The sequence below is a fragment of the Rhineura floridana genome, chromosome 4 (genome assembly GCF_030035675.1).
Source record: "Rhineura floridana isolate rRhiFlo1 chromosome 4, rRhiFlo1.hap2, whole genome shotgun sequence".
NCBI lineage: Eukaryota > Metazoa > Chordata > Lepidosauria > Squamata > Rhineuridae > Rhineura > Rhineura floridana.
The window spans coordinates 92,876,079-92,903,052 of record NC_084483.1 but is presented as its reverse complement, the minus strand read 5'-3'; the positions used below and the strand labels follow the sequence as shown (position 1 = coordinate 92,903,052).

Sequence of the window (26,974 nt, the reverse complement as noted above, 5' to 3'; positions counted from 1 at the left end):
AGACCACTTATGGTCCATGGACCAGTTTGGGAACCCCTGTTCTAAGCAATTCAGACAAAGAATTCCAAGAAGCAAACATGACAGTCAGACAAAACCAGAAGCCTGGTTGGAGACCAAAACCAGCAGCCTTATGGCACTGACGGGAATCCTATCTCAATTCTACAGGACATCGGTTTACATCTGAGCTGACAGCAGCAAAGTGGGACTGAGGTACTACATCAATCAAAAACTGAAGAATCTACCCAAAGTTAATACATCCTGATATTAAGCATGTATGCACTCACTAACTTTCAGCCAATGCTCTCCCAGAGAGAATCCTGATTCTCTATTTCTCTCACACAAACTATGCACACTGCGATACATATACATTCCAGAAGTTTTGAGCCAAGATTTTTCAGACTCACCATCCATCTAAAAGACTATTTCTGAAGGCTTATTTGAACAGGCCAACACCTTTTCCCCTTTGCCTTATACAGTAGGGCCCCGCTCATACAGTGGGTTACGTTCCGGACCCCTGCTGTAAAGCAAAAACCGCTGTAAAGCGGATCCCATTGACCTACATTGACCAAAATGGTGCCCGGCGGCAAAAAAACGCCGTAAAAGCGGAACAAACGCTGTAAAGCGGGGCCTTTCTACAATTCACAACCGCTGTATTAGCAGAACGCTGTAAAGCGGGGCCCTACTGTATACTAATAAGCAAGCATAAACAATAGGGAGCACTTTGTATGAAGAACCAATACATATATCCATACACCATCACTGCCTGTAAAAAGATAAATTTATTTGTTTCACAGGTTGATTTTACTCTCAGTAAAGAAATCCAAGAAGTCAATTTCTTCATCATAAAAACTTGCTTTACATATTATTTACAGGTATCCAAAGATATACAGAATGTCACTGCTGAAGACTACACCTGTCACAAGACAACACAGGAAAGGGGAAACTTGCTGCAATGACATACATTCAAAAAAAGTAAATTGTGGATATGCACAGTGTTTTTGGCACAGCTAATTCAATGTTAAATTCTGCCCCTAATTAGAAAAAGAACTTGTGTCATGTCACAAGGGTTGACCAGAACCAGGGTGGACAGTATAAATATTCTTTGGCAATCTGCAGCAGACTGATATAAGCAGGGAAAGTAATTAAGTCAAAAAACGGAACATAATCCCTCACCCTTACTAATAAAATTGTCATTTACTGTACCAGATTTGCTTCGGTAAGCTCATGGTTCTGAATTTCATTTGACAGCTCTCTAGATGCTTCCAATCACACATAAGTTTAGTACTTGGGATCTCTTTCAGGCTATGCTCTATATCCTCTAGGAGAAACGTCCAAATGACTTTTTGGGACTATGAGTGCTAGTCAATAGCATTCCTCAAATATACTGCACACGTTCGTGATCTTCATGGTAGAAACTGAAGGACACAATCCCAGCAGAAAAAGGCTTCTGGCATTCCAATTAATGCGAGTATAATCTTGATGTCCTTTTACTTCTTCAGCTCATAGGAGAGAGCATCCTTTTCTCAGAAACACGCAATATGAAATCAATTAGTTTACACTCTTGTTACAGGCTTTTTGAACCCACTACACATTTGATGTAAAAAAGGAGAAAAATACTGTTTAATAGCAGCATGATCTGAATAGTTATTCCACTAATTTATGGCATTATAAAAAGCCATTTGCAAATATATCTTAAGTTTGGTGCCATTTTAAACCAAAGGCACAATAAACTGGCTTTTCCATCCTTAAGAAAATACACTTTGGAAAAGGAACACCTGGTCACTTAAAGATGGTTTGCCAATCAAAGTTTAGGGTCAAAATTAGGAGAAGTTGAAGAAACAGTACACTGTATACATTAAGCAGCACCTAAATAGATGCAGGATCAAGATTGTAATTGGATTGTATTATCATACTGCCATACAATTGTCACAGTCATTTATGCAGTTATGTCATAGTTAATAGACGATCTCAAAATTTTAAAAATTCATCAGTGCATATTTAATACTTGCCCTCCCTGTGCTGCTATACACAGCCAAACACAATCCTTTTACATTTCCCCAAGAATGTAAACTGACAAATTTGCTTATTTTAAAATGCAGACAGCATGAACATAAGCATATAATTATCAAAATGGAATCAAGCCATTTTTTTAAAAAAAGGAAGTACAAGTCTTATTTCTTCACTTACCTTAGAATTTGAAAATCTACCACTTTAAAACAAACACTGCCACATAAGTCTTATAGTTCATATTATATTTGGAAAAATTCAGCTTATAGGATTATATGAGGATGATCCAACCAAACATCTATTGATTTCTACTGAAATCTTTAATTGGTGCTTGACGAGTGGTGTAAACCTTCATCTTCCCAACAGAGAAAGAGAAGACTGTGGCTATAAGTTTTGCAGCTGTCAGTATTTCACATGGTTATTTCATAATGTATTTAAAACATGTGATGTAAAAGCACGTTCGAGAAACCCTGTGATCTTTTTATGCTTATAATCTTTTCCAACTACAACTTCAGTTCCATTTTAAACATCCCCCTCCTTTAAAAAAAAGCCTACTATGCTTTTCAGGAAGCCTTTGAGGATAACTAAGCTCCTAGATGTTGAGTGAGTTACTGAAGTCTGATGAAAATGAGACAACAAGATTGTGACAGCAGAAAATTCTAGGAAGGATTTTATAAAGTCCAGTGCTACCTTGAATTGTTCCCTCATAGTTAGTATTCCTTGTATTAAGGATTTGGTCACTGGAAGGAAGAGAGGCCTGAAGCTTTTAAACAGCTGTTTACAACATTTATGGTATGACATATGCCACAGCAGTGACCCACTGCTTTCCCACACCTTCACAGACTATGAGTGCACACGCATACAAATTCTAAAAAGGTAAGACACTTTATTGAATTTGATAAATTAAGAGACTATGTACTGGACTTTTATGTATCACAGGAACTTGTAAACAGAGACACTGGGTCCTTTCCATGGAAATCCTGATAATGTTCATCAAGAAGTTATTTTCCCACACGCTGTTCACAGTCTGAATAGTGACGGAGGGCAGAGAAGAATTCTTCATAGCTGATGTTCACATGTGAAGGCAAAGAACTGGAAAAACATAATTGGAAAGAGGACAACTAAATATCACAGATAATGTGTGCACTAGATAAATCCTGGTACCATCATCCTAACCCGTCTTTCAACAATTTCACTGGTTTATTCAAAAGTTGATGCACAGCATATTACACATATAACTTTGACCAAACCATGAAGTCAGAGCAATCTAACTGAAATCAATTAAAATGTTACTGATGGTTACTGAGTGGGTCTGCTAACTTAAATGACTATGAACATTAGAGAAGATGACCTATATGTGACCAGGTTTGCACACTGCTGTGATTACTCAACAGACAAGAAAAGGTGAAGAAGTGACAGGGGACATTACTGCTCCAGCAACAGGTTTAATGCTATCCAAGTTGGCAGTCTTCACAGGTTCACTTTAATATAGTTTTTCTGTTGATATGACAGTCAAGTACAACAGTCCGCAAATACTATCACAGCTTCCCTGGTCAAGCTTTTGTAATCCTTTACTGGATAGCTTGACTTAAGCTAATAAATGCTACCTTGATATTGGTACTGTCTGAGTACATTAATAGCTCCAACTAATTTCTATCTTCAAAGATAGTTACAGTATAATTCCATATCCAGAGCAGAAATCCAAACTCCATTATTAGAGCAATTCAAAAATCCAATCTACACGTCTTCATTTCCAAGACACACTGCAGTTTCAACCATTGACCTTAATTCTAAAGATTTCTATGGCAACAGACTGGCTTCCAATCTCTGTCTATTAGACTAACATTTAAGATACTTGAGATTCTTCAGGGAGAGGCAATCGTGGATTGTACAGACTGCAGTCACACGATACTATTTATTTATTTATTATTTGATTTATATCCTGCCCTTCCTTCCAGTAGGAGCCCAGGTCTTCAAACTAGATGAAGACGTGATTTAACTTACACAGGAAGCTTTCTAGTATCACAGAATTAGTCACTGAGGAACACTTGTACAGTAAGTTTGTTGTGCATTCCACACGAAGCAATACATTTTCTACTTGGCCTTTCCAGGACAGCAGTGCTGTGCGTTTATCAACTTGACCCTTTCAGAAGCACACCAACAGGGTAGATTTCAAGGATATTTACAAAGCACAACATATGTAGTGTTAAGTTTACAGAATGTAGTTGGCACTGAAGCCTGCCAGAAAACCCCAGAGCCTAAACTCTGATGAATAAGCACATGCATGACTGAGGGAATTTGCTAGGTAACTACCTGTATATGCCCAGAGACATTAGATCTGGAAATAAAAATGCTAAGTGTTATTTCTTCAGGTTAAGTCACACTTATATAGAAACAAATTAAATGAATAGGTTTAGTTGCTCTGGAAGGCAACATCTAAAGATGGCCACAGATAATGTCTTTCTAGGGGTAGGGAATCCACAGACTGGCCCACAGCTTCCCCTTCTCAACTCTTAGACTAAAAAAGGAAGCCTTTGTTCAAGCCTAATTGTGGCATGAAGAACACATGTTTTTCGGACAGATCAAGTCTGGGGAAGGAAGATCGTCCCCTATGGCAATTAATCTTGAGAAAAGTTAAAATGCTTTTAGGGGGAATGAGTCTCCAATGCACATGTGGTGCTACACCCAGTTTTGTCTTGGCCATGTCCACTGCTGGAATGCAGCCTCTGAAAGGTTGGCCAAGAGATAATGTGGCACTTGGGCTGGGAAAAAAAAGCATTCCCTTCTCCTGTCATAGACCTTTCTGCAGCTTTTAATACAACAGACCATATAATAGAGAGGTTTTTGCTTTAGATGCAGTCTATTCTACTTTGTTGAACGGGGATCTGTCTTGTGGTATATAATAAAGGTCTTAAGTTCCCTCTGTTTTTCAATATCTAGTAGCAAAATACCTATCATTATGATAGATACGGAGTGCAGAGAGAGTCCATATAGCCAAGTGACCCCTGGGCAGGGGCACTCTGCTCCTTCCACCATCACCACCACACAGCCAGGCCTAAAGTGCTGTATTTAATTTTTTCCACACTGGAATGCTATAGAAAGGATACTTGGTAGAGATACTTGGTATAGCTAATCCTGCTGCTGACCCCATTTTTGCAGTGGCAACAGGCTTCAATTCCCTTACCACGGACTAAGAATCTAGATTTTCCACCTATTTAAATTCATGCTTAAGGGTGAATGTAGGGATACCAATCTTTGTAAGCAATTTCAAATGCATGTGAGGATAATTATTCTATATCTATTAAGATGGAAGACAAGGATGTAATATTTATGTGTAATAGGGCTTATATTTAGGGCCACAATGCCCCTTAACATATTTCAATTGTCTTCTTACGAAGTAACAAAATGATAATTTCTTTCTCTTAATACCAATATATACTCTTAATAAAATTATTCCATTAATTTTTTCCTTTCAAAAATTAAATGTTTTTTGCACATTTATGAAAAAATGTGGGAAATTTCCCCTTCAACTTGAGCTGAGGGAAAAGAAACTTGTCAACACATTTTTAATGGAGGCTTTTGAGAATTTTTATTGTCTGGGGCATGATGGCAAGGGTAGTATTTTTTGCTTAACTACTGAAATTCACACAGACACAAAGGTTGGGTCAAAGCTGCTGGTAAAGCAAATAGAATGTTCAAGGTGCACACTATTATGTACATTCAACTTACACGATCTCTGTCAATCTGATCTGCCAGGGAAGAAATCCTAAAATGCTGTCCACAGGACCAAACTTTAATATCAAGTCTGGGTCAGGAAAGCCATTAGTACCTAGAGAGAACAATAGTCTGAGTTTGTAGAATCAAGACCATTTGATAATTAGAGGTTTAGCACATCTTCACTATCACATGCAGTATGCATTTCTTGCAGATTATTTTCAATAAAGCAATACCAAATACAGTCCCCAAGATACCAAGCAATTTCACAGCTAACTGCTCTGTTCCAATTAGCTGGTATAAAGGTAATCAAAGCTATGATGGTAACATTTGTCTAGTTCCAACATAGTGCTAAGAACGTTAGTTATTTTGCTCTTTATGGTTGTTATACTGACCCTGCTGTGCCTACTGAAAGCGACTTAGTCTAAGCAAGTATGTTTACTACTACAGTTTAAGTGAGGCAAGGAAATATTTCTTGCACATACTTTAAAGTAAAAGATTGGAAGTTTAAGAACTGATTAAACAGTTGTATTTTCAGACCCACTATTCAGTGGCTGTATTTCAAAGTGCACACATTAAAGCTGCTTTGAGAGCCAAACACATATAAGAAAGTGCAATTAATTTTTTTTTCAAGTACTGCCCATGGCTAAAGCAAGCAAGAACCAATTTCAGTTTAAAGAAGAAGGCATGTCACTTCAGCGGCAAGGAAGAACTGCTTCAAAAACATCAAGGAATTGTTTAGCTTTTACTCAGTTCTTTTTCACATTACACACATGCCTTCTTTCAATCACAACCACAGCCTTAGGCTGCAATCCAATACACACTTACCTGGGAGTTCCATTAAACCCAATGGAGCTTACTTCTGAGTAGACATGTATTGGATTGCAGCTCTAGAGATTTAAAAAGGGTGCGATTGTACTGGAAGCCATAATTAACATGTCCCTTCAGACTAACCTGAATAGAGAGGCATCCAAAACAGCCAGAATTTGTTATTGCCATGGACCTTGCCCCCCCCCCCTTCAACTGAGGAAGTGGGGATCTTTTCTCTGTCATCAAAATGAACTTCAGAAGCCCTTCAGAGCAGTAAGAAGTCTTGCTGCCTCCAAAGCCCAGTAAGGACCAATGTTAGCCCCTACCTATATTTCACTCTGTGATATAGCAGGAGTTTATCTTTTAACCTGACAAAGTAGTTAATAGAAACCAGAAACACAAATTTGTAGAAATCTGTGCACATATCCACAGTGAACTTGAACCTTTCCTCTTCAAGCCCTAAGATATAGCTAGACTTTATACATGATTCATTAGAAAAGACAATAATGCTGGGAAAAACAGAAGGGAGTAGAAAAAGAGGAAGACCAAAGAAGAGATGGATCGATTCCATAAAGGAAGCCACAGAATTGAACTTACAAGATCTGAAAGGGGTGGTTTATAACAGATGCTACTGGAGGTTGCTGATTCATGTCATAATCGACTTGAAGGCGCATATATATATATATATATATATATATATGCGCAATGAATAAATTTTAATTCAGACTGATTAAAGTCTCCAAGTTACTGTGTGTGCTATAGCCAGTGCTTTTTTTGTGTGACTCAACTCACTGGCACAGAGTACCTTTTTTTGCTACCCATGATAACCATTTTGTGCTGGCACTCAGCACTTTTATCAAGATATAAGAACTGGCACCTCATTTTATTTTATTTTTACAAAAAAAACTGTAGCTATATTTTTAGCTTGTGTTTTTAAATTGTTTTTAAAAAATTTAAATTGTGTTTTTAAATTGTTTTTTGTGTTTTAAAATTTGTATATTTGTTTTTAATGTTCTTAATTGCTGTAAACCGCCCAGAGAGCTTTGGCTATGGGGCGGTATATAAATGTAATAAATAAATAAATAAATATAACAATTACAGAATTACTCAAGTCCCACAAACAACTGTTTCTTTGAAATATACAGCACTAGGGCTCAGTGATCCCAGAATGACTTCAATGAACATTACATATAAGCTTCTAGGCAAATATGGTAATACCACAAGCCACAGGAAATGAATTTTCTACACCATGAACTGATTTACACATCACATTAAACCAAGGTTAGCAGCTCTCCTGCAATTTCAACACTGTGCACAAGCATGCTACTTGCGATGGAAGGCTATGAGTTAATGTAAACAAGAACATGCTGGTGCACACTGCTGAAATTGCAGATTTGTTCCTCCCCGACTTCTGCTGGGAAAAGCCATGGTCTGTCTTGATGTGTTGTCTGACTTCCATTCTTCGTTGATTTGGAGAGAAACACGCATGAGCCTGGGTTCAGATAACATGAGAAGCCAGACTATGACTTGTTTCCTGGCAGCAGGAGGATATATTTATTTTTACTATCGTTACATGTGAGATGCAAGCCAGTTTAAGCAATCATATGTAGGAGAGTTTGTGTACTTTGCACATAATAAATCACATGAAGTGCACATAAGCCTATTTTGCCAGAAGGGTAATAGACATGAATGATACACCAAAACATATGTGGGAAACAAGTCTTCTGTGAAGCAGCCCTTAGATTTTGCCAAGATTAAGATTGTGGATTTAACAATAGGTATGAAATCTAGACACCAGTGTATTTGGTTTGGAAATATTACTGCCACTGGGTTAATCATCCCCCCTTCACCTGCTCTTCATATGAGGTAAACAACTTCATCCATCATACTTACTACTTAGTAAGTTCTCCAAGACATTCATGTCCATATCTGTGCTTTTTTTTTGCTTTTGTGCTACTAAGTGGCAAAATTTCTGAGCTGCTTTTACTATATCTGTCTTTCCATCCTCTGAAGATAGCACGTTCAGTGTAGATTGGCAATTTAAAACTGCAATAAAAAACAACAACTCAAAGCAACTGAACTGTAGATGAAAAAAAAGTCCCAGTACTTAAAGTCCACCTCTTTTGCAATCTCAAATAATAAAGAACATCATTCTCTACTCTCAAAGCCAAGGAAATCCCTTACACAGAAGGCTCTCGGCAGCAAGGTAATTTTAAATGCAACTTACGAAAGTAAATGTTCTGTAAAGAATTTAAAAGTATGTTTGCTAAACTGTTAATAGCTCAGTACAAGTTTAATATCAAAAGTCAAACATTTATCTAAAACTCTGCCCTCTCATTTCTGTAAATTCATGTATTCACACCCCATTCTGGCTATCTGCATGTGCCCAGATGTTCATGGGATTTCATGTACTCATGGAGATTTCCATTAATTCCCATGAAGGGAGTTAATATTTGTGAATCAGGTTTGGGTGTCCAAGAATTTTCAAGCCCTCTATTTTTAAAAGAAGCAATTTTACCTTGATTGGTTTTCTCTTGATCTGCAAATTTCACTGTATATTTGAAACAGTCAAGGTTTAACAATTCCTGCTGCTGCTTTAGGATTTCATCCATCAGCCTTGAATTATTCCTCTTGAAAATACCTTGCAGAGGGAGGAGACAAAAGAAAGATATACTGGTTAATTCATAACCCTTTCTCAGGAAACCTATGCAAATGTTTTTATATACTTCTGGAATTAAATAAATGGCTTGATGGCAACCAATGTAATTACTTTTCTTAAAAAACAATCCAAGGCACTCTGGGCTTCATTCATTCCTTGAAGAAAAGCAGAATGCAGAGATCAGCCATCTTAAGGAAACTTGTACAAATTTGCAGTTTCAGATCTAATACTAAGGTTGAAGTTCAGATCTCACAAACCATGATTTGTGCTTCAATATACACTTAAGGCATGCCATGGTTTATAGCTGCTTGCCTACTTTTGTTTTCTGACTTCCTGTCTTCAGGGTGCAGCAGCCCCTGCAATTATGGATTGTTAATTCAGGTATCATGCCAAACAATAGTTAAGATTCCTTAACCATTGTTTCCAGCAATCCAAATTTGAGAAAAGCCATCTACAGTTTGGCATCAGATACCACTGATCTTTGTCTGGCACACCAACTAGCCTTTTGAACAAATCAGAAAACTGATTTGAAATTATTAATCCTTCTGAACTCAACCACAATGTCCAGCTGATTTCAACAGTACTAATCATGTTCAATTACTCTACCTTAATTGATTTAAAGATTAAAAACAGCTCATCTTTTAACCAGTGATCAGATGGTACAGCCTAATTCTAACAGAAGTTCTAAGAGAACTTGCTACCCTGAGCTCTTTGAAGGAGGGACAGAATAAAAAATTAACAGAAGTAAGAAATGAGATAAAAGGTCCAAAGTGGGAGTATTACCTACTATTTGCCACTTTACTTAATATATATCCCTAGTCTTGCAGTTTTACTTTCATTTGTTATTTTATTCTGCATTTATTTGGTATAGCTACTTGATTGTCGGCCATCTTTAATATTAACGGTAGACAGAAGAATCTGAATGCATCACTAACGCATGTTAAGTTCATAATTTGCCCAGTTTGCAAAATACATTGGGTTGTATTCAATTTAGCAGTAAGTTGCTATTTCTGTCAGCACAAGGATTTCTCCTTGTGTAATGAAACATTCTTCTTCCCCTCCCCCAGACAACCCCACAATCTGTTACTGGGGTTCCCCCTATCTTCCAGAGCTGATTTGGGGACAGTGTAGGGACAAGAGGGGGGGAAGTCTCATTGTGCTAGCATGAATCCTTGTGCTATCACAACTATTTAGTTGAATACCACCCCTTGTGCTAAAAGTGGCAGATGGGTGACATTTTGGAGATTTACCAAACCGCCACCAACACTGAGGTGAATTTCCACGTGGCCCTCCCATTGTTGGTGCTCTCCTGCTATTAGAACTCCAATGGCAAAAAAGAGAGGCATACCAAGGGTGGATCAGCACTTCTCTACACCCTTGGCATGCCCCTGCAATTGGGCGCAAGGAGAATTACACAGCACTGGAACTGCTGTATTAATTTTCTCTCTCAGTGGGATCAACGGGAAAAATCTCTTTCTAAAAAACAGACTTAAAAAGGAAGGGGAGGGGAAAATTATGTTCTTTGCCCCTGCTTCTGCCCTACTAGTATGAGCACAGCACAGCATTCGCTTTGGAAGTTTGGCCACCCCACTACCTCTCTCTTCTGACCTGATTGGACTTCTCTGTCTATAACTTTTGGTCTTCCAGGTTTAACTTAGAAATTGCTGAATATCAGACATCATAATAACACCATATGTGGTGTGTGAACCCCACAGATCACTATCTTATAGCCTTGTATGTGTAGCTATGAATATGTAGTAGCTGTACTTTTCTTTACGAGTCATTTTGTTAGGAGAAACATAACATGAAACAGCACTGAGAAGTATGTCCTCTAAAATGCATATAGTTTGAACGGAAGATTTCTATGGCTGACATATTCCTAGTGCAGTATGTTTTACAATGCTGTTATTTCAATCTTTTTGCATCCCATAAAGCTTTTAACGTAAACTTTATACCACACTAGGCTTCCAAAATAAAAAATATGAGAAATCTAAATATGGTGGATAAGACACAAGAAACAGAATATCTTGTAGATAGTACCAGTCATAATACAGCGAGCTTATTTAAATGCACTCAAAAATTATATATACAGCAAGTGCTTCCTTGAATAATAGCAACACCCCACTATGATGCTGCAAAGTACTTCTGAAACTCTGGTTCAAAAGTAGCTTATGTGCCTCAGTTGGGTTACATTTTTTAATAACAGACTACTGAAAATATGGATTTTGTTCCATGTTCTCTGGGTTAAGGCCACAGAGTAGTAGTGGTATGAATAAGTACTCCAAGCAAAGTCAATCCAAACTTGGTATTGGAGCCAAATGTGGGACAAGCACAAGGCCACTGTGGGCTTCTCTCCCCTTTAGCCCCAGAGAAACCTCTCTAAAGGCTGGGTAGAGGCATCTGGAACAGTCTCCTTGCACAAGTTGTCTCAACTTGATTTGGAGCAGCTGCCCCCTCTCACTGCAACCCCTAGCTGTTCAGGAGGGTCCCATGAGCCTCAAAGTCTACTGAAGGGAACCCCTAAGGCTTTTGGCACAGTTTTTGACTCTTCTCCCTCTGCTCCCCAAAAGACAAAGCCTCAAGCTATATTAAACTACTACTGAAGCTCCTCAGCTTCACAAGGAGCATGTCAGACAGCAGAGATGCTGCTTGATACATACAAGCCTGAAGCTTCCATGAGTGCACAGAGTTGCATGGTTCTTTGGAGTCTGGCCAATAGCTGCAACACTTTTAATCTGAATGATTTCCCAGGGTCTAACTTTGCAGCATAGGAAGCTACAGGTTATTTTGTCTACCTTAAATCGGATTGAGTTGCCATATAAATTAAGCCAAGGGGTAATAAGGCTAGCTAAGTCTTGACCTTTGTTTTAAAGGAAAACAAAGAACAGACACATGCTTTTGGGCACAGGCCAGAATTACAGTTTCCCAAACTATGCCTGTCTGAACCAGTAGTGGTAGCTGCAAAGGTGACTTTGCAAAACAAAGTGTTATGATTCCCATAAATCTTTCAGCTAAACTTGGCAAACACATTTCAAGTCCTTGTTGTAAGAACAGCCCTACTGGATCAGATCAAAGGCTCATCCAGTCCAGCATCCTTTGCTCACAGATTTCACATGAAAGCAAGACCTGAACGGAACAGCATTCTCACCTCTTGCAATTCCCAGTAACTGGTATTCAGAGGCATACTGCCTCTAACATGGAAGGCAGTACATAGCCACCATGGCTAGTAGTGACTGACAGTCTTTTAAAGTGATCCAAGTTGGTGGCTACCACGATGTCTTGATAGCATAGTTTAACTATATTCTGTTTGACGTACCTCCTTTTCTCTGTCCCAAATATTCCAACATCCTGTCAAACATAAATAGTTCCCAACACTAAGCATAGCTGTAAGTATGTGCCTAGACAGGCATGGCACAATATTTCAACAAATGCCAACTGCTGCTGCGTGAGAAAAATGGGCCCAAGTAAGGCAAGAGCAGGTGCAGGTTTTCTAGTTTGAGCACCTGATGAGCTATTCATTGCTATTAGGGTTACTGTTCCTCAGCTATCTGAAAACAGGAGGAGTCAAGATTTCTTCATTTGTATCAGTTGGCCAACTTCATGACCCCTAATAAAAAGTTTATGATTCATGCTTCTTCCTCAATATTTACTGATTCCAGCTATTTCTATAGAATTTCTTTTAAATTTTTAATACTCAAATTACTTTATTCAATCAATTCCTACTTATCCTTAGAGTTACCCTTACAAAAGTTTTCCTTTGAACACTATGAGGCCTAAGACATAAAGTTAATATGAAAATGGTATTGTTTATTTTTGTACCACATCTTTGTCCTGAAATAAAACTTTATCTTGCTTTCAGCAGAATAAACTAACTGCCATTTCTACATTAGGCAGAGAACTGCCCAACAGTTTTTCAACGGTAGATTATTTTATAGAAACCTTGTTGTATGTGGGTATTGTTATCCATTAAAACCTTCCCATCTTTTTATTTTGCTCACCTAGTTCAAAAAATGTGTACTATTCAAGAAGATGGAGTAAAAATGCCACAGAACTTTGGTTCAACTCATACATGCAAGCTAAAGTTACTTTCAAAGAAGATACCATTCACTTAATTATGCTTCATCCATCAGATCTATTCTTATTCTCCACTCCATAATGTGACATGTTTAGGCTTAGATTGAGCACAAGATTAAAGTATCTGGTTCAATTGTAGACCTGTTCAATATCATCATGCTTCATTTTAAGATGTATTTCAGTCAGAAAATTAATTACAACTTTTTAAAATTAAGCAGTCTTCTTAATATTCAGTGTTTAGAGTTTTGAACTCTATTGGTTCATCAATATTTAAGAAAAAAATCACAATATAGACTAGTATCATTATGCATATATCATCCTATAATTTAACATTTTTTCCATATTTAAACTATTCTGTGAGGCTTCCATTTTCCACTTCTACTAGGATATTTTCAGGATCTGTCTGATGTTCTCAGTTTCCTCCTTGCTTCCAGTAGTCAAACTTTCCAGTTATATCTTAAAGATACTTGAAAATGGGGAATTCCCATATGTACTGTATTTGCTATTTTAGTGAGTTTCTCTGTATGGAATTTAACTCCACCTAAAAAAGACAACAGTTTATAGAGATACAATTTTTTTAAAAAACTGGACATATCTAGACCACCTGCCCTGAAGTCAGGATTTTCTTAATCAGCATGCATGCCTGTATCATTAGAGTTCAAGTATAACTCAAGGTTCTTCCTACTTCCCATCATCTTTACCCAGTATGCTGCTCCCATTAAGATGTTATCAAAAAATCTGCTCAAATAGGCAATTCAGTGTTGAACAAGGCGTCAAGAACTGTACAACCAGCTGAAATCATCATAGTTCAATAAATACTGCACTCTCCTTTGCACCTTAGCAATGTATTATGAAACTCATAATTGTGCTTCCAAACAATGAATAGAATATTTTTGCATTCTAAAACTTCTACTTAATATCGTCAATCTAGGAACTATTTTAAAATTGTGTGAAAGTAAGATTAGGAGTCTTATTTCAAATGACACTAGAACAAGCAATCTTAGGGGGGGGGAAGTAAGGCGAATTATTTATTCTCAGTCCCACCCCATTCCTTCCTTTGTTAGAGTAGAAATGGGGAATTGCTAGCCTGCATGCCAATCTTGCCCTGCCAGGGAGTCATCTGATGGCCTGGACAGTGAAGTTGAAACTGATGTTGACTTCACATGTCTCGTTCTCAGCAAGAAATGGGGCATAAAAGCAAAGCAACGTGATTGAATCCCATACTCATCCCATGCTGATGAGAATGGGGTTAAATCCTACTTAGTTCAACAGGATTCCATGCAAAACCCTTTCTGATTCAGGACAGGGATTTGCATAGAATCCCCTACTAAAACAGAATAAAAACAATTCATTTTAGTAACGCCTTACAGAACTTCAAAGCACCTGACGTTATTGTGATGTCCAACTCTCAAATTTGGCCCACAAGGCTGATCCTGATAAGAATCTGGCCCATGGAACCAAAAAGATTCCCCATTACTGTGTTAATGGCAGCTGTTCAGTTGTGAGAGTGTTGGCAAGGTGGGGTAGGGAGATCCTACAAAATGGTGCAAATACAAAGTGGTAATGTCGTGTTCAAAAAAATTGCAATGAGTTGAACTTTTTTTATATAGTTGATGTGTCTTGCCTTTATCCAGCTTCCTATGCTCATATGTATAAAACACCCAAGAAGAAAATACTTAGAAATTGCTGCTCAGAAAAACTAGCTAATTTGTAAGATGACTCATTGGGAATGTTGGGGCTGGGGGTGGACTCACCACAGTTGTTCAATTCATTACTTTAGTTTTCTGCAGTTCAGATCTTAACACCTAATTTACTTTCTGACTGATTAGAAAACACAAAGCAAACCTCCTCGGTGCTTTCTAAAAAGGCCATTCTTAAAGAGGACATTTGACAAATGCATGTGGTGCAATGGCAGAAGCGCAGTGTCAGTTGGGCTGCACCCTTTATATCAGTGTTACCTAACCTTTTTCAACCCAACGCCCCTTTGCAAAATCTTTTTGTGCCAAACGCCCCCCTCAGATTAAGTATATGTCAATGCTTCCTATTCTTCCCTTAAAATATGAGAAATGCATAAAAGGTATTCTCAATGATTATTACTGATAGTTTTTATCATGCCTTTTTATTGCACTTAGATTACACATTGAATTCTTAGTATGATTTATTATTATACATACATAGTTACATGCAAGAAACAAATTGCAGATATAGGAGTTGTTTCTTATTTCACAAATCCTAAAAACATAAGCAAAAACTAATTAAGTCCACAGAGTATGAACCAACAGAATACACTGAGTTCCTTAACAACAAACTCATTCAGTTTACCAGCATTGTTTCATTAAACAAGTTCATTTAAACACCACAGAAACAACGGGTAGCGAGTGTGTCCCATTTCTGAAGAAAACCAGCAAATAACTGACTGTCTGCGTCACCCGTTTGCACACAGCACTCATCCATTGGAAGAATGCGCCCTCCACCAATACACCCAGCTTATCAAACACTCTCTCGTGACTGGTTCCAACATCCCTCAAGATAGCATCGGAACATTACCTAGTGCCAGGGCGTGGCTAATATCCCCATTCCTTGATATGACACTGGCCGCTATTCAGAATTTCTTTATTAAAGAGCATACACTATTTATAGTGTTATTTCCATGAATTGAGACTATTAAACACATTCTAACTGGAGACAAAACAGTTTAAAAATTAATGATTTGTGTATTAAATAAAATTAAACTTAAATGCTTCAACTGTCACATCAGATCGTCAAATGTCAACACCCCCAATGAACCCAAACACCCCCCTAAAGTTTGTAGTCACACCAATGCCCCCCTGAAAGGCTGTAACGCCCCCCAAGGGGGCACTACCGCCCACGTTGGGAATCACCGCTTTATATGAAAGGAGACATTTTGATTTCTTCCCACATTGTACTCTAGTTTTAGCCCTAACAGCTGAAAAATGGAGCAATCAGCTGACCCAACTAATGCTTCCAACATCTCCTATCCAATACCAGACAACATGATTATATATATTATTCACTAATAGGCAAACAAACCTTGCGGTTTATGAACGTACCTATAGCCAACAGATATTTCTATCAAACTTTTAAAAAGCAGGGAAATTGAGCAGTTATAGTGAATGCACCAGGGGAGCAGGAGACCTGACCTCCTCTGTGAGATATTGTACTGCCATACAAATTTGGGTTGGTCTTTCACAGTAGCTTGGAAGAATTTGGTAACATGTGCCTCTGAGCATATGGTGAGTGGTGGCAACACCTGCCATCTCCAAAGATGGAGAATTATATTTTTGTATGTTGGTGTTGTTCTTACTTTGCTTCTTTCCTGTGTTACTACTGTTTCTACAGAGAATCTAACTTAGAAAATTATATTTCTCTCATTATTCATCCTAGAAATCTGAGTCACATTTATTTTTATTAATTTCAAAGACTTTTTATTGGTCAATGTCATATGATGGTGAGACAGCCTTTTAAACTGGAGGTTATATTCTATTTCTGTTTTGGGTGCATTAACAGTTGAATCTGAAACTGCAGTTTGATGTAAAATCAGACTGATTCCAATATGTTGCTACTTAAGTAATGACTCTAGCTGTTGGAAAAAACAAACTCGGCCTGCCCAAGATGCCTATTTTCAGCCTCCTATGCTTAAACAACTCCACTTAAGAAAAGGTGGGCATGGTTAATTAAAAACAGAGAGCACACCTAGAATTTTGCTAGAATATGTTTCACCTCCAACTGTTTTATCTTGTGCAAACTGAGACACTCCTTGTGTCCATTGGAGTCAGTGCCATTATTCCACAATTGTTTCTGGAGTTTTTTTAGTGTTGCAAAGTGTTGCTGTACTTCACATATTCACAGAAACAGAAGCAAAATAAAATTATTCACTGTAGGAAACTTCCCTAAAATTGCAAAGTAAATCAAACATATTTAAAGCAGGGCTGTGGAGTTGGAGTCGTGGAGTCGGAAGCAATTTTGGGTGGAGTCGGAAGCAATTTTGGGTGGAGTTGGAAGCAATTTTGGGTGGAGTTGGAGTCGGTAGAAATGTACCGACTCCGACTTCAAAATAAAATCAATATTTTAATATTAATATTAATACATTAGCCATTTATGAAGGAGTCAAGAGTTGGAGTCAGACAGTAGAAAAAATAATATACATTTGCCATTTATGAAGGAGTTGGACAGCAGAAAAATAGATGAGTCGGAGTTGAAGGTTTGACATACCGACTCCACAGCCCTGTTTTAAAGTGACTGTCTGAACTATATCAAATGTCTTAATATTGTTGCTTCCTCCCTGCTAAACCAAGATCAATATAGCACACGTCTTGTTTCTGTTATTTGGGCTGATTGCAGGTGTTGCCACCACTCACCAAATACTCAGAGGGACATGTTACCAAATTCTTCCAAGCTGCACAGGAAGAGATTGGACTGTGAAAGACCAACCCAAATTGTGATTGCATTTTTGGCAAATTTGTAGGGCAGTACAATATCTCAGAGAGGTCAGGTCTCCTGCTCCCTTGGTACATTCACTATAGCTGCCTAATTTCCCTGCATTTTCGAGTTTGATTGAAATACCTGTTGGCTATAGGTACATTCTTAGACCTCAAGAGGTTTTTTAGCCTCTTAGTGAATTTCTCTGCTTTTTAATCTGGGAGGTAAGAAATGGGATCCTGTTCAAGTTTGCTGAGAATTGTTTGATCATTTGCATGCTTATTGAGTTCAATGAGATTTACTCCCCTGCAATATGCTTAGGATAGGTGAAATTGACCCAGGAGAGGGGCAGGGAGGGGGGAAGAGGGAGGTACAGGAGGAGGGGACGGGGGAGGAGAGGAGATTGGGTGGGCACTGGACAGAGGGGAAGCCCCTTTCCTTTTCAAAAGTAAAAAATTGTGAGCACTATCATTGTTTTTCAGCATTTCCTCCACCTTTTTATTCTATAGCAGGCACATGTAGTCTCCCATCCAAATTTAAACCAAAGCTGTCACTGGCCACATCCACACCAGACATTTATTTCACTTTAACAGTCATGGCTTCCCCCAAAGAATCCTGGGAAGTGTAGTTAGTGAAGGGTGCTGAGAGTTGCTAGGAGAGGCCCTGTTCCCCTCACAGAGCTTCAATCAGAGCAGCTGACTGTTAAACCACTCTGGCCACTGGAGCTCTGTCAGGGGAATAGGAGTCTCCTCTCAGCACCCTTCACAAACTGCACTTCCCAGGATTCTCTGGGGAAAGCCATGACTGTCTAAAGTGAAATCTGTCTGGTGTAGGTGTGGCCCCGATTAGCCAAGCCCTGCAGCTGTGAGTCTGGCTTTTAGACCACTGACAGTTGGTTCTTACTGAGCATGCCCAACATTATAATTGGGTTCAAGCCAAAATTTCTTAAATTAATTAAAAATCAGCCAGGCATTATTATTTTTTTTACTTTTAACCTGCAGAGTATGGGGCAAGGTGTGTAATAGGTACTCTGTGAACATGGCTGATTTTTAATGAATTTCAACAAATTATGAGAACTCTGACAGAAAAAAGTCCAAAAGGGGTCTGGTTTTTTCTTTCTTTTTACACTTTGAACTCTCGATTCTCTCTGATTGTTTTGTGTATTGCCGTGAAAATTGACAGGGTTGTTAAGCAAGCGTTTCTGAGTTCAGGACTATACGTTTTGTAAGGTTTTGTTTTGAAATGAGCTTATGGGAAGCATCAGAATGGCATGGGGGTATTTTCATTTTAACATTGTGGAATGCAAAAAATCCGTGGCTGTATAATATAGTTCCTCTTAAAATTAGATTTCAACAAATACAAGAGATTAATATGTTTGCTCTATGATCCAGAACAGCAATAGGTGTCCATGAATCAATGCTATAACTCAGCCTTCCCTAAGATGATGCCCTCCTGACATTTTGGATTAGATTACCCAACATTCCTAACTATTATCCATGCCGGCTGGGGCTAATGGGTAGCTGGAGTACAACTACCCATTAGCAGTCTAAAATTGCATAAAATCTTAAGAAAGGCACTTATGCCACATTGGAGCAAAGAGACCAAAGTGCTGACAACTTTACAACTTGACCTCCGAAGGATTTTCAACCCCATAGAAATTATCTATTTATTTATTATTTGATTTATATGCCGCCCTTCCTCCCAGCAGGAGTCCAGGGTGGCAAACAAAAGCGCTAAAAACACATCAGAACATCATAAAAACAGACCTTAAAATACATTAAAACAAAACAACTTTAAAAACATTTTTAAAGACAGCTTTAAAAACATCTTTTAAAAAAGGGTTAAAAACATATTGTTTAAAAAAAAATACTGAAAAGCAATTCCAACACAGGCACAGACTGGGATAGGTCTCAACTTAAAAGGCTTGTTGAAAGAGTAAAGTCTTCAAAAGGCACCGAACAGATAACAGAGATGGTGCCTGTCTAATATTTAAGGGGAGAGAATTCCACAGGGTAGGTGCTGCCACACTAAAGGTCAGTTTCCTATGTTGTGCAGAAAGGACCTCCTGATAAGATGGTATCTGCAGGAGGCCCTCACCTGCAGAGCGCAGTGATCGACTGGGTATATAAGGGGTAAGATGGTCTTTCAGGTATCCCGGTCCTAAGTTGTATAGGGCTTTGTATACCAAAACTAGAACCTTGAACTTGGCCCGGTAGCAAATGGGCAGCCAGTGCAATTCTTTTAGAAGTGGGGTGACATGTTGGTGATACCCTGCCCCAGTGAGCAGTCTCGCCACCGCATTTTACACCAGCTGCAGCTTCCGGACCAACCTCAAGGGCAGCCCCACACAGAGCACATTACAGTAATCCAGCCTGGAGGTTACCAGTGCATGGACAACAGTGGTCAGGCTATCCCGATCCAGAAACGGCCGCAGCTGTCTTACATGCCGAAGCTGGTAAAAGGCACTCCTAGCCACAGAGGTCACCTGGGCCTCTAGCGACAACGATGGATCCAGGAACACCCCCAGACTACGGACCTGCTCTTTCAGAGGAAGTACAACCCCATCCAAAGCAGGCAACTGACTAATTATCCGAACTCAAGAACCACCAACCCATAGTGGCTCCGTCTTGCTAGGATTCAGACTCAGTTTATCAGCCCTCATCCAATTAGATGGAATTCCTATTCAAAACATTCCAGAAAGGAAGGAAGGGTCTGCAACATAGCCAGCCAACCCCTCCTTGGTTCTCATACAAAGAACTGTAAACAGAATATGAATACAGTGTCTTGTGAAAGTAATCAGACCCCTTGCCAACACTGTCATATTACTGAATTACAAATGGTACATTGTAATTTCGTTCTGTATGATATTTTATTTTGAAACACTGAAACTCAAAACCAATTATTTAAGGTGACATCGGTTTCATGTTGGGAAGTGTTTATAAGAAACATAAAAGACTGAAACATGTTGCTTGCATAAGTAATCAACCCCTGTGCTGTGGAAGCTCCCAGTTTACACAGATGAAAGAAATTGCCCTATGGAGGACACAGTTACCATGACATTGGCCTCCACCTGTGAACCATTAAAGTTACTATCACATTGTCAGGATAAAAACCCAACTGTTGAAGGATCATTGGTGAGGCTGTGGATCTGAAGGAAAATGAAGACCAAAGAGCATTCTGCAGAAGTGAAAGATAATGTAATACAAATGCATAGATTAGGAAAAGGATACAAAATAATATCCAAATGTTTTGATATCCCAGTGAGCACAGTTGGATCAATAATCAGGAAGTGGAAGCTGCATCACACCACCCAGGCACTGCCAAGAAAAGGCCGTCCCTCAAAACTCAGCACTCAAACAAGAAGGAGACTTGTGAGAGAAGCCATAGAGAGACCAACAATCACTCTGAAGGAGCTACAGAGTTCAGTGGCTGGGAGTTGAGTAATGGTGGACCTGTCAACCATATCAAGAGCTCTGCATAACACTGGCCTGTATGGGAGGGTGGCAAGAAAGAAGCAGTTACTTAAAAAGTACCATCTGAAAGCCCATCTGGAGTTTGCAAGAAAGCATGAGAGTGCCCCAGCTGTGATGTGGGAAAAGGTTTTGTGGTCAGATGAGACCAAGATAGAGCTTTTTGGCCAAAACTCAAAGCGCAATGCATGGCACAAACCTAACACTGCCCTTGCCTCAAGACACACCATCCCTACAGTGAAGTATGGTGGTGGCAGCTTCATGCTGTGGGGATGTTTCTCATCAGCAGGGACTGGTTGTCTTGTTAAAATTGAAGGAAGAATGGATGGAGCAAAATACTGTAAGAGAACCTGCTTCAGTCTACTAAAAAACTGAAGCTTGGGAGGAAATTCACTTTTCAGCAGGACAATGATCCCAAGCACAAGGCCAAAGCAACGTTGGAGTGTTTCAAGAACAAAAAGGTGAATGTCCTACAGTGGCCCACTCAAAGTCCTGATCTCAATCCCATTGAGAATCTGTGGCGCTCTTTGAAAATTGTGGTCCACAAGAAATGTCCAAGCAACCTGAATGACCTGGAGTGAATCTGCCAAGAAGAATGGGCCAAATCCTCTGAAACTGTGTCCAAAGCTCGGACATACTACCCCAAAAGACTTAAAGCTGTTACTGCAGCGAAAGGTGGCTCTACCAAATATTAATTTTGGGGGGTTAAATACTTATGCAAGCAACATGTTTCAGTTTTTTATATTTCTTACAAAGATTCCCCAACATAAAACCAATGTCACCTTAAATAATTGATTTTGAGTTTCAGTGTTTCAAAATAAAATATCTTATAAAATGAAATTACAATGTACTATTTGTAATTCAGTAATATGAGAGCATGGGTCAGGGGTCTGAATACTTTTGCAAAACACTGTATATAGGATTGAGCTGTATTTTGATTTTGCCCTTTTAATTTGTTTTTCCCCCATAACCAGTTCCAACAACAGTTTGCCTCTGTGTATTATCTAATGTATTCAACATGGAAAAAAGCGCCTGAAGTGACTTACTTTAAAATATGACAAGCATTACCTTGTTAACTTGGCACTAAGTGATCATATGAATTTCAAATAACATGCTTGTATTTATTAACAAATTAAATTAAACCTACACAGAATTGCATCATTTGCAGGTGCCTAAGGCTTGTTTCTTCAAGACAGAAAAAATGTTTTTTAAAATCCAAAATAAAATGCTCACAATGTCAGATTATCTCTTAAGCAATTGGGGTACAGTTTAATCATTTTGGTTCAAATCCTAACTACTACCACTACTTTCCATTTCCCTACAACACCGTTACATCACACCACTACACATGAAGACAGTTTGCATAATAGGATCTGGATTTGTATTCTTCATTACTAGCCAGGGATGAGATTCAGATAGATTCAGTGCTGTGATACCAGAAATAGGGAGGAGTATGAAACCAACACTGGTTTTCCATGAGATGACTTTGATATGTGTATACTGATCAGCATTTAATAAATTTTACCTTTGCCATGGTAAGCAATGCAAGCAGAGCTCCATCTGCTTCTTTCCTGTTTAGAGTTGAGAGGGGCAGAAACATCCCTCTTTTGTGTTGAGCTCTGGAACTTTCTGAAGCTCAACAGAGCTATGGGAAAGATCCTTCCCCACTTCTCCAGCACCAAGTTGGGAGCTGGCTATTTGCACAGTGGGTGGCAGAGGTGTTCCAAGAAGTGTCTATTACCCCACTGCAAAAATGAGCCTCAGCTTTTCCCTCCAGCTGTGTAAGGTTGGAGCTGGGTGGCTGACAAGCTGCGGCACTCTGAGGTGTGTCTCCAGTAGCCTCTATCCAATCAAGTCCCAGCCTTGGCTAGTGTTCACAGTGAAAGGTGGTGGCACCATGGTGTACTTCCATCCACTGCGCAGATAAGCTCCAGCTTTCTCTCTAGAGCAGTGGTTCTTAATCTTTTCCACTGCCAGCACTACTTGGATTTCCAATACATGCTCTCGCACCCCCTGAAAAAATACCGTTCATTTTTTATTTTAAAATTATTTTATTTTATTTTAATGTGTGTTTTAGCCTAACTTAGCTAAGATAAATGACAATTTTCCAAAATCTTTGGTTGGGCCTTGCACCCCTAGAAAAAGTATCTCGCACCCCCGGGGGTGCGTGCACCCCAGGTTAAGAACCACTGCTCTAGAGAGAAAGGCTAGAACTTTTTTGGGTGGCAGGGGTGCTGATGCGGTAGCCTAGTACTGAAACTAGAAAGAGTGCTCACAGAGTCCAAGCAATTACACTGGGCGTCTGAGGCCCTCTGATGACTGGCACAATTGCTGGGAACCATCCATCTCTTCCCCATCTCCAAACTTGGGGCTGGAAGAGGACAGTAAGGGAGTGTCTCTGACCTCAGAAAGCAATGCAGTGCAAGTCTAGAGAGCAACAGCCCAAGCCTATGCATGTCTATTCAAAAGCACGTCCTACTGTGTTCAGAAGAAGTTTACTCCCAAATACAGTATGGATTACTTCATAGTAGATGTGCACAGAATTGCAATGGGGGGGCAAATTCCTGGCAAACAGCAAATTTGGCTTGGCTACCAAGATTAGAAAACATCCTAATGTGGATGTTGGGTCTGTTCAAATATATATAATCTGGATGTTTGGTCTGTTCAAATATATATAATCAATCAGAGATACAAAACATTCAAAATAACTCAATTATGTAACATAATCCTGAGTTTAGTGTTTTATAGAAACATTCTGCAATATTCCAAATCTCTCAATTTATTATTGGAGGTATGAAAAGCTTCACAGAACCAGAGTTCTCCTGGACCTTCATGATTTCCAGAGGGAGAAGGCACTGTATAGTGGGAACAAGAGCAGCTCCGTGGCTAAAACAGCCCAACTACCTCAGTATCAGCATATCATGTATGGATGGGACTGTGACTGAGAAGGATGCCAGATGAGATGGAACAGGATGGAAAGAAGGGTGGCAAAGAGTCCAGACCAATAGAAGATAGGTTGAGCAACCACCTACTGTAATCACATCTGCATCATACATGGGTCACAACTCTAAAATGTTGTAAGTTTAATGTAGGAGGATCTTTCACTCCAGGTTGTAGTACTTCTGAACCATGTATGTGCATGACACACAAACAGGTTTCTAGTTTGGAATTTATCAACTGATAAGGGAACGTCTCATATTCCAGAAGTCAGGACCCAGTCCTGACAGAATGAGAGCTCTGTATATTGATAAACCTGTTTCTAATGGAAACACCAATTAATTTAAGAATGCGATGAGGCACAACCTCTGAGATTTTGGCAGTGATCCTTTGGCTCTGGAAAGAATTGCTCAGTTCTGGCCCTTTGGGTTAATATCTAGAGTAAGCAGTAAATACCTATTCCCAAGTACAGGGGGGTTTGCATATGAGGAGGGAATCTCATTCTTGCTAAAATAATCTTCCATTTGCCCCAATCTGTAGACAAAAGGATGTATGCTGCTTTACACATAATAATTATGCATATTTACTTGCCAAACAGATGGTCAGTGTGAGTTAAGAGTGTCCAAGAAGGTAGCTGAGAAAGACAACCTCTTTTAGGAACACTGATACATACTAAAGATACTATTAATAAATCTGTGGTTAGACACTACGAGATAAGGTATACAAATCAAAATAAGTTTCAAGCTAGATAGGCACCATTTAAAATTATGTTCCAACTTTTACCTTCCAACCTTAGTTTGTGACAGTTCACATTTTTAAGATGACTCTCCCCTAAAGACCATTCATACTGTGATACTCTAAGTACTAGGTATAACTGAGAGACAGCTTTCCCCATCCCCATTTTTAGATTTGCCCAACTACATCCTTTTATAGACCACAATGTATATTAAAAGCAGAGATTGTGCATCAGTAAATAACGAGATGGAACTGGGAGCCTGGATATAGTAGCTACCATGTTGTACTTATGCAAGTGCTTCTGCACCTTTAACTACTTCACATCTTATTACTCTCCTGTTACACTTGCAAGAGTACAGTAAAGGAAAACAGGGAGCAAAATGACAGCCAGCTGGATCAGGCCAATAACCCATTTATTCCAGAAGCCTATTTTCACAGTGGCCAACCAGATGCCTATGGGAAGCCTGCAAGCAAGACTTAAGTGCAAGAGCAATCTTTTTTCTTCCTACATTCAATGGATGCTAACCCAGTGCAATTCCTGAGTGACAGCAGTGTTTTAGTCAGTTGCAGAAAAATAAGGTGTTGTACTTGACTAATAGACACAGTATACCCATTGAAATCAAGGGACTTATCATGAGTAACTTATCTCCATTCATTTCAATGGATCTACTTTGAGTACGACTTAGTCAGATGCAACCCACGGAGACTTGTTTGTTGCCCTTTAATTTTTACGGCAATGCATCTGAGGAAGTGGTCTGTGTATCTCAAACCTTTTGCTACGACAAGGGTACGATCCTATGCACAAAGTTACCTGGTAGTAAGCCCCTCGTAAAACAGGGGTCTTTGCAGCCTTTAAAAATAAATCCAGGCACCATATTTAACTGCATCTCTATTAAATCTTTCAAGTGCCATGAGGCTCTTTCAGCTCCATCTTACTCTTCTCAGAATTCAACAGAATTTGTCATCTAAGAAAAGTGCGTAGCATTTATTGACTATAAACAACGGATTAGCTAGTACAAGGTCATGTACTCCACAGGCGGGGCGGAGGGGGGGGAGAGGCGAAGCGGGCAGGGAAAGGCAAGAGGACGACACGAAACGTGTTACAGGCGGGCGAAGAAGAGGCGCTCCGAAGGCAACTCACCATCGTGGTCGTAGACGGTGACATAAGAGATGCCCACCGCCATGCACCACACCACCAGGCTGGCCATGTCCGCATAGCTCTGCTCCTCCTCAACCACCACCAGCCCCACATGGCCCGGCAGCTTTTGGAGAGACTTCCCGTCCCGCCGCCACCGGCCGCCGCCACCGGCTACCTTCCGTCCCGCCGCCGCCGGCCTATGGAAGGCGAAAGCCCCCGTGGCCGCCGCTGGGGCCAAAAGAGCCCGCGAGGCGGCGGCAGCGGTTGAAGCCGCGCGCCACCGCCAACGGCTGAGCCACGAGCCGCGTCCTCGGAACCACCCTCGGAACCAGGCGAAGAGCGCGCGCTGGACACTTAGGATGAGGTGCAGCAGACGCCACAGCAGCTCGTACGCGACGCTCATTGGTCTGGACGGAGGACGGCGCGACGGAAATAGAGGAGGCGTGCAGCGACTACTGAGATGGTCTCGAGGAAGGCTCAGCTATAGCGCGAGGCGCACACCATCTCGCCTTCCTTCCCCTCACGGAGACGGTTTTATTTGCCCGGCAACCTCCGTTAGCTCCGCCATCTCCATACCTGTCTTGACCTTTTCCCTCTTCCCTACTCACGAGCCGCCCATTGGCCGAGGCGCCGGCAATAAGAGTCATTTCCGGGTTGATGGAGCAAATGACGTGGCCCCCTGAAGAAAAGGGTGGTGTCTCTAGCTAAATGCCTAGGAAAAAAGGGAAGTGAAGCTCTTTGCCAGTGGCTTTCAGATTTAGCACGTGTTTTACTAATAGGCACAGTGACATCTAGCGATGGGAGTGTGAGTCAGACGCTGAACGTCATGTTGGCTTGGATTAACTTGGCATACGTATTCACTGATCAAACCTACATGCCTTATCTTCTCTTTTCCAGTCACTGAGGTGTAAACTTTGGTTAGTGGATCATCATACACAAAAATTCTATAACTATGTATTTTCACTATGAGCGAACAAACATGCACTGCGG

General features: G+C 39.8%; 1 protein-coding gene across 1 annotated transcript; it reads right to left on the bottom strand.

Annotated features, from left to right (window-relative positions):
- Positions 1-760: 760 nt before the first annotated feature.
- NUS1 (NUS1 dehydrodolichyl diphosphate synthase subunit) lies at positions 761-26,666 on the bottom strand. The gene is made up of 5 exons (XM_061623696.1): positions 25,988-26,666; positions 9,050-9,172; positions 8,425-8,577; positions 5,737-5,836; positions 761-3,099 (listed from the first exon to the last, which is right to left on the bottom strand). The coding sequence occupies exons 1-5, from the start codon at positions 26,385-26,387 to the stop codon at positions 3,009-3,011; spliced, it is 867 nt and encodes a 288-aa protein (XP_061479680.1). The 5' UTR covers positions 26,388-26,666; the 3' UTR covers positions 761-3,008.
- Positions 26,667-26,974: the final 308 nt, after the last annotated feature.

What these genes read in the sequence shown, in the direction of transcription:
- NUS1 (XM_061623696.1), bottom strand. Translation starts at nt 26,387, where the DNA reads ATGAGCGTCGCGTACGAGCTGCTGTGGCGTCTGCTGCACCTCATCCTA. An exon ending in CTTGGAGAACTTACTAAGTA is followed by an intron (nt 5,837 to 8,424) that starts GTAAGTATGATG and finishes TGTTCTCTCTAG; the next exon opens with GTACTAATGGCTTTCCTGAC. An exon ending in ATCAGATTGACAGAGATCGT is followed by an intron (nt 3,100 to 5,736) that starts GTAAGTTGAATG and finishes ATGTTTTTCCAG; the next exon opens with TTCTTTGCCTTCACATGTGA.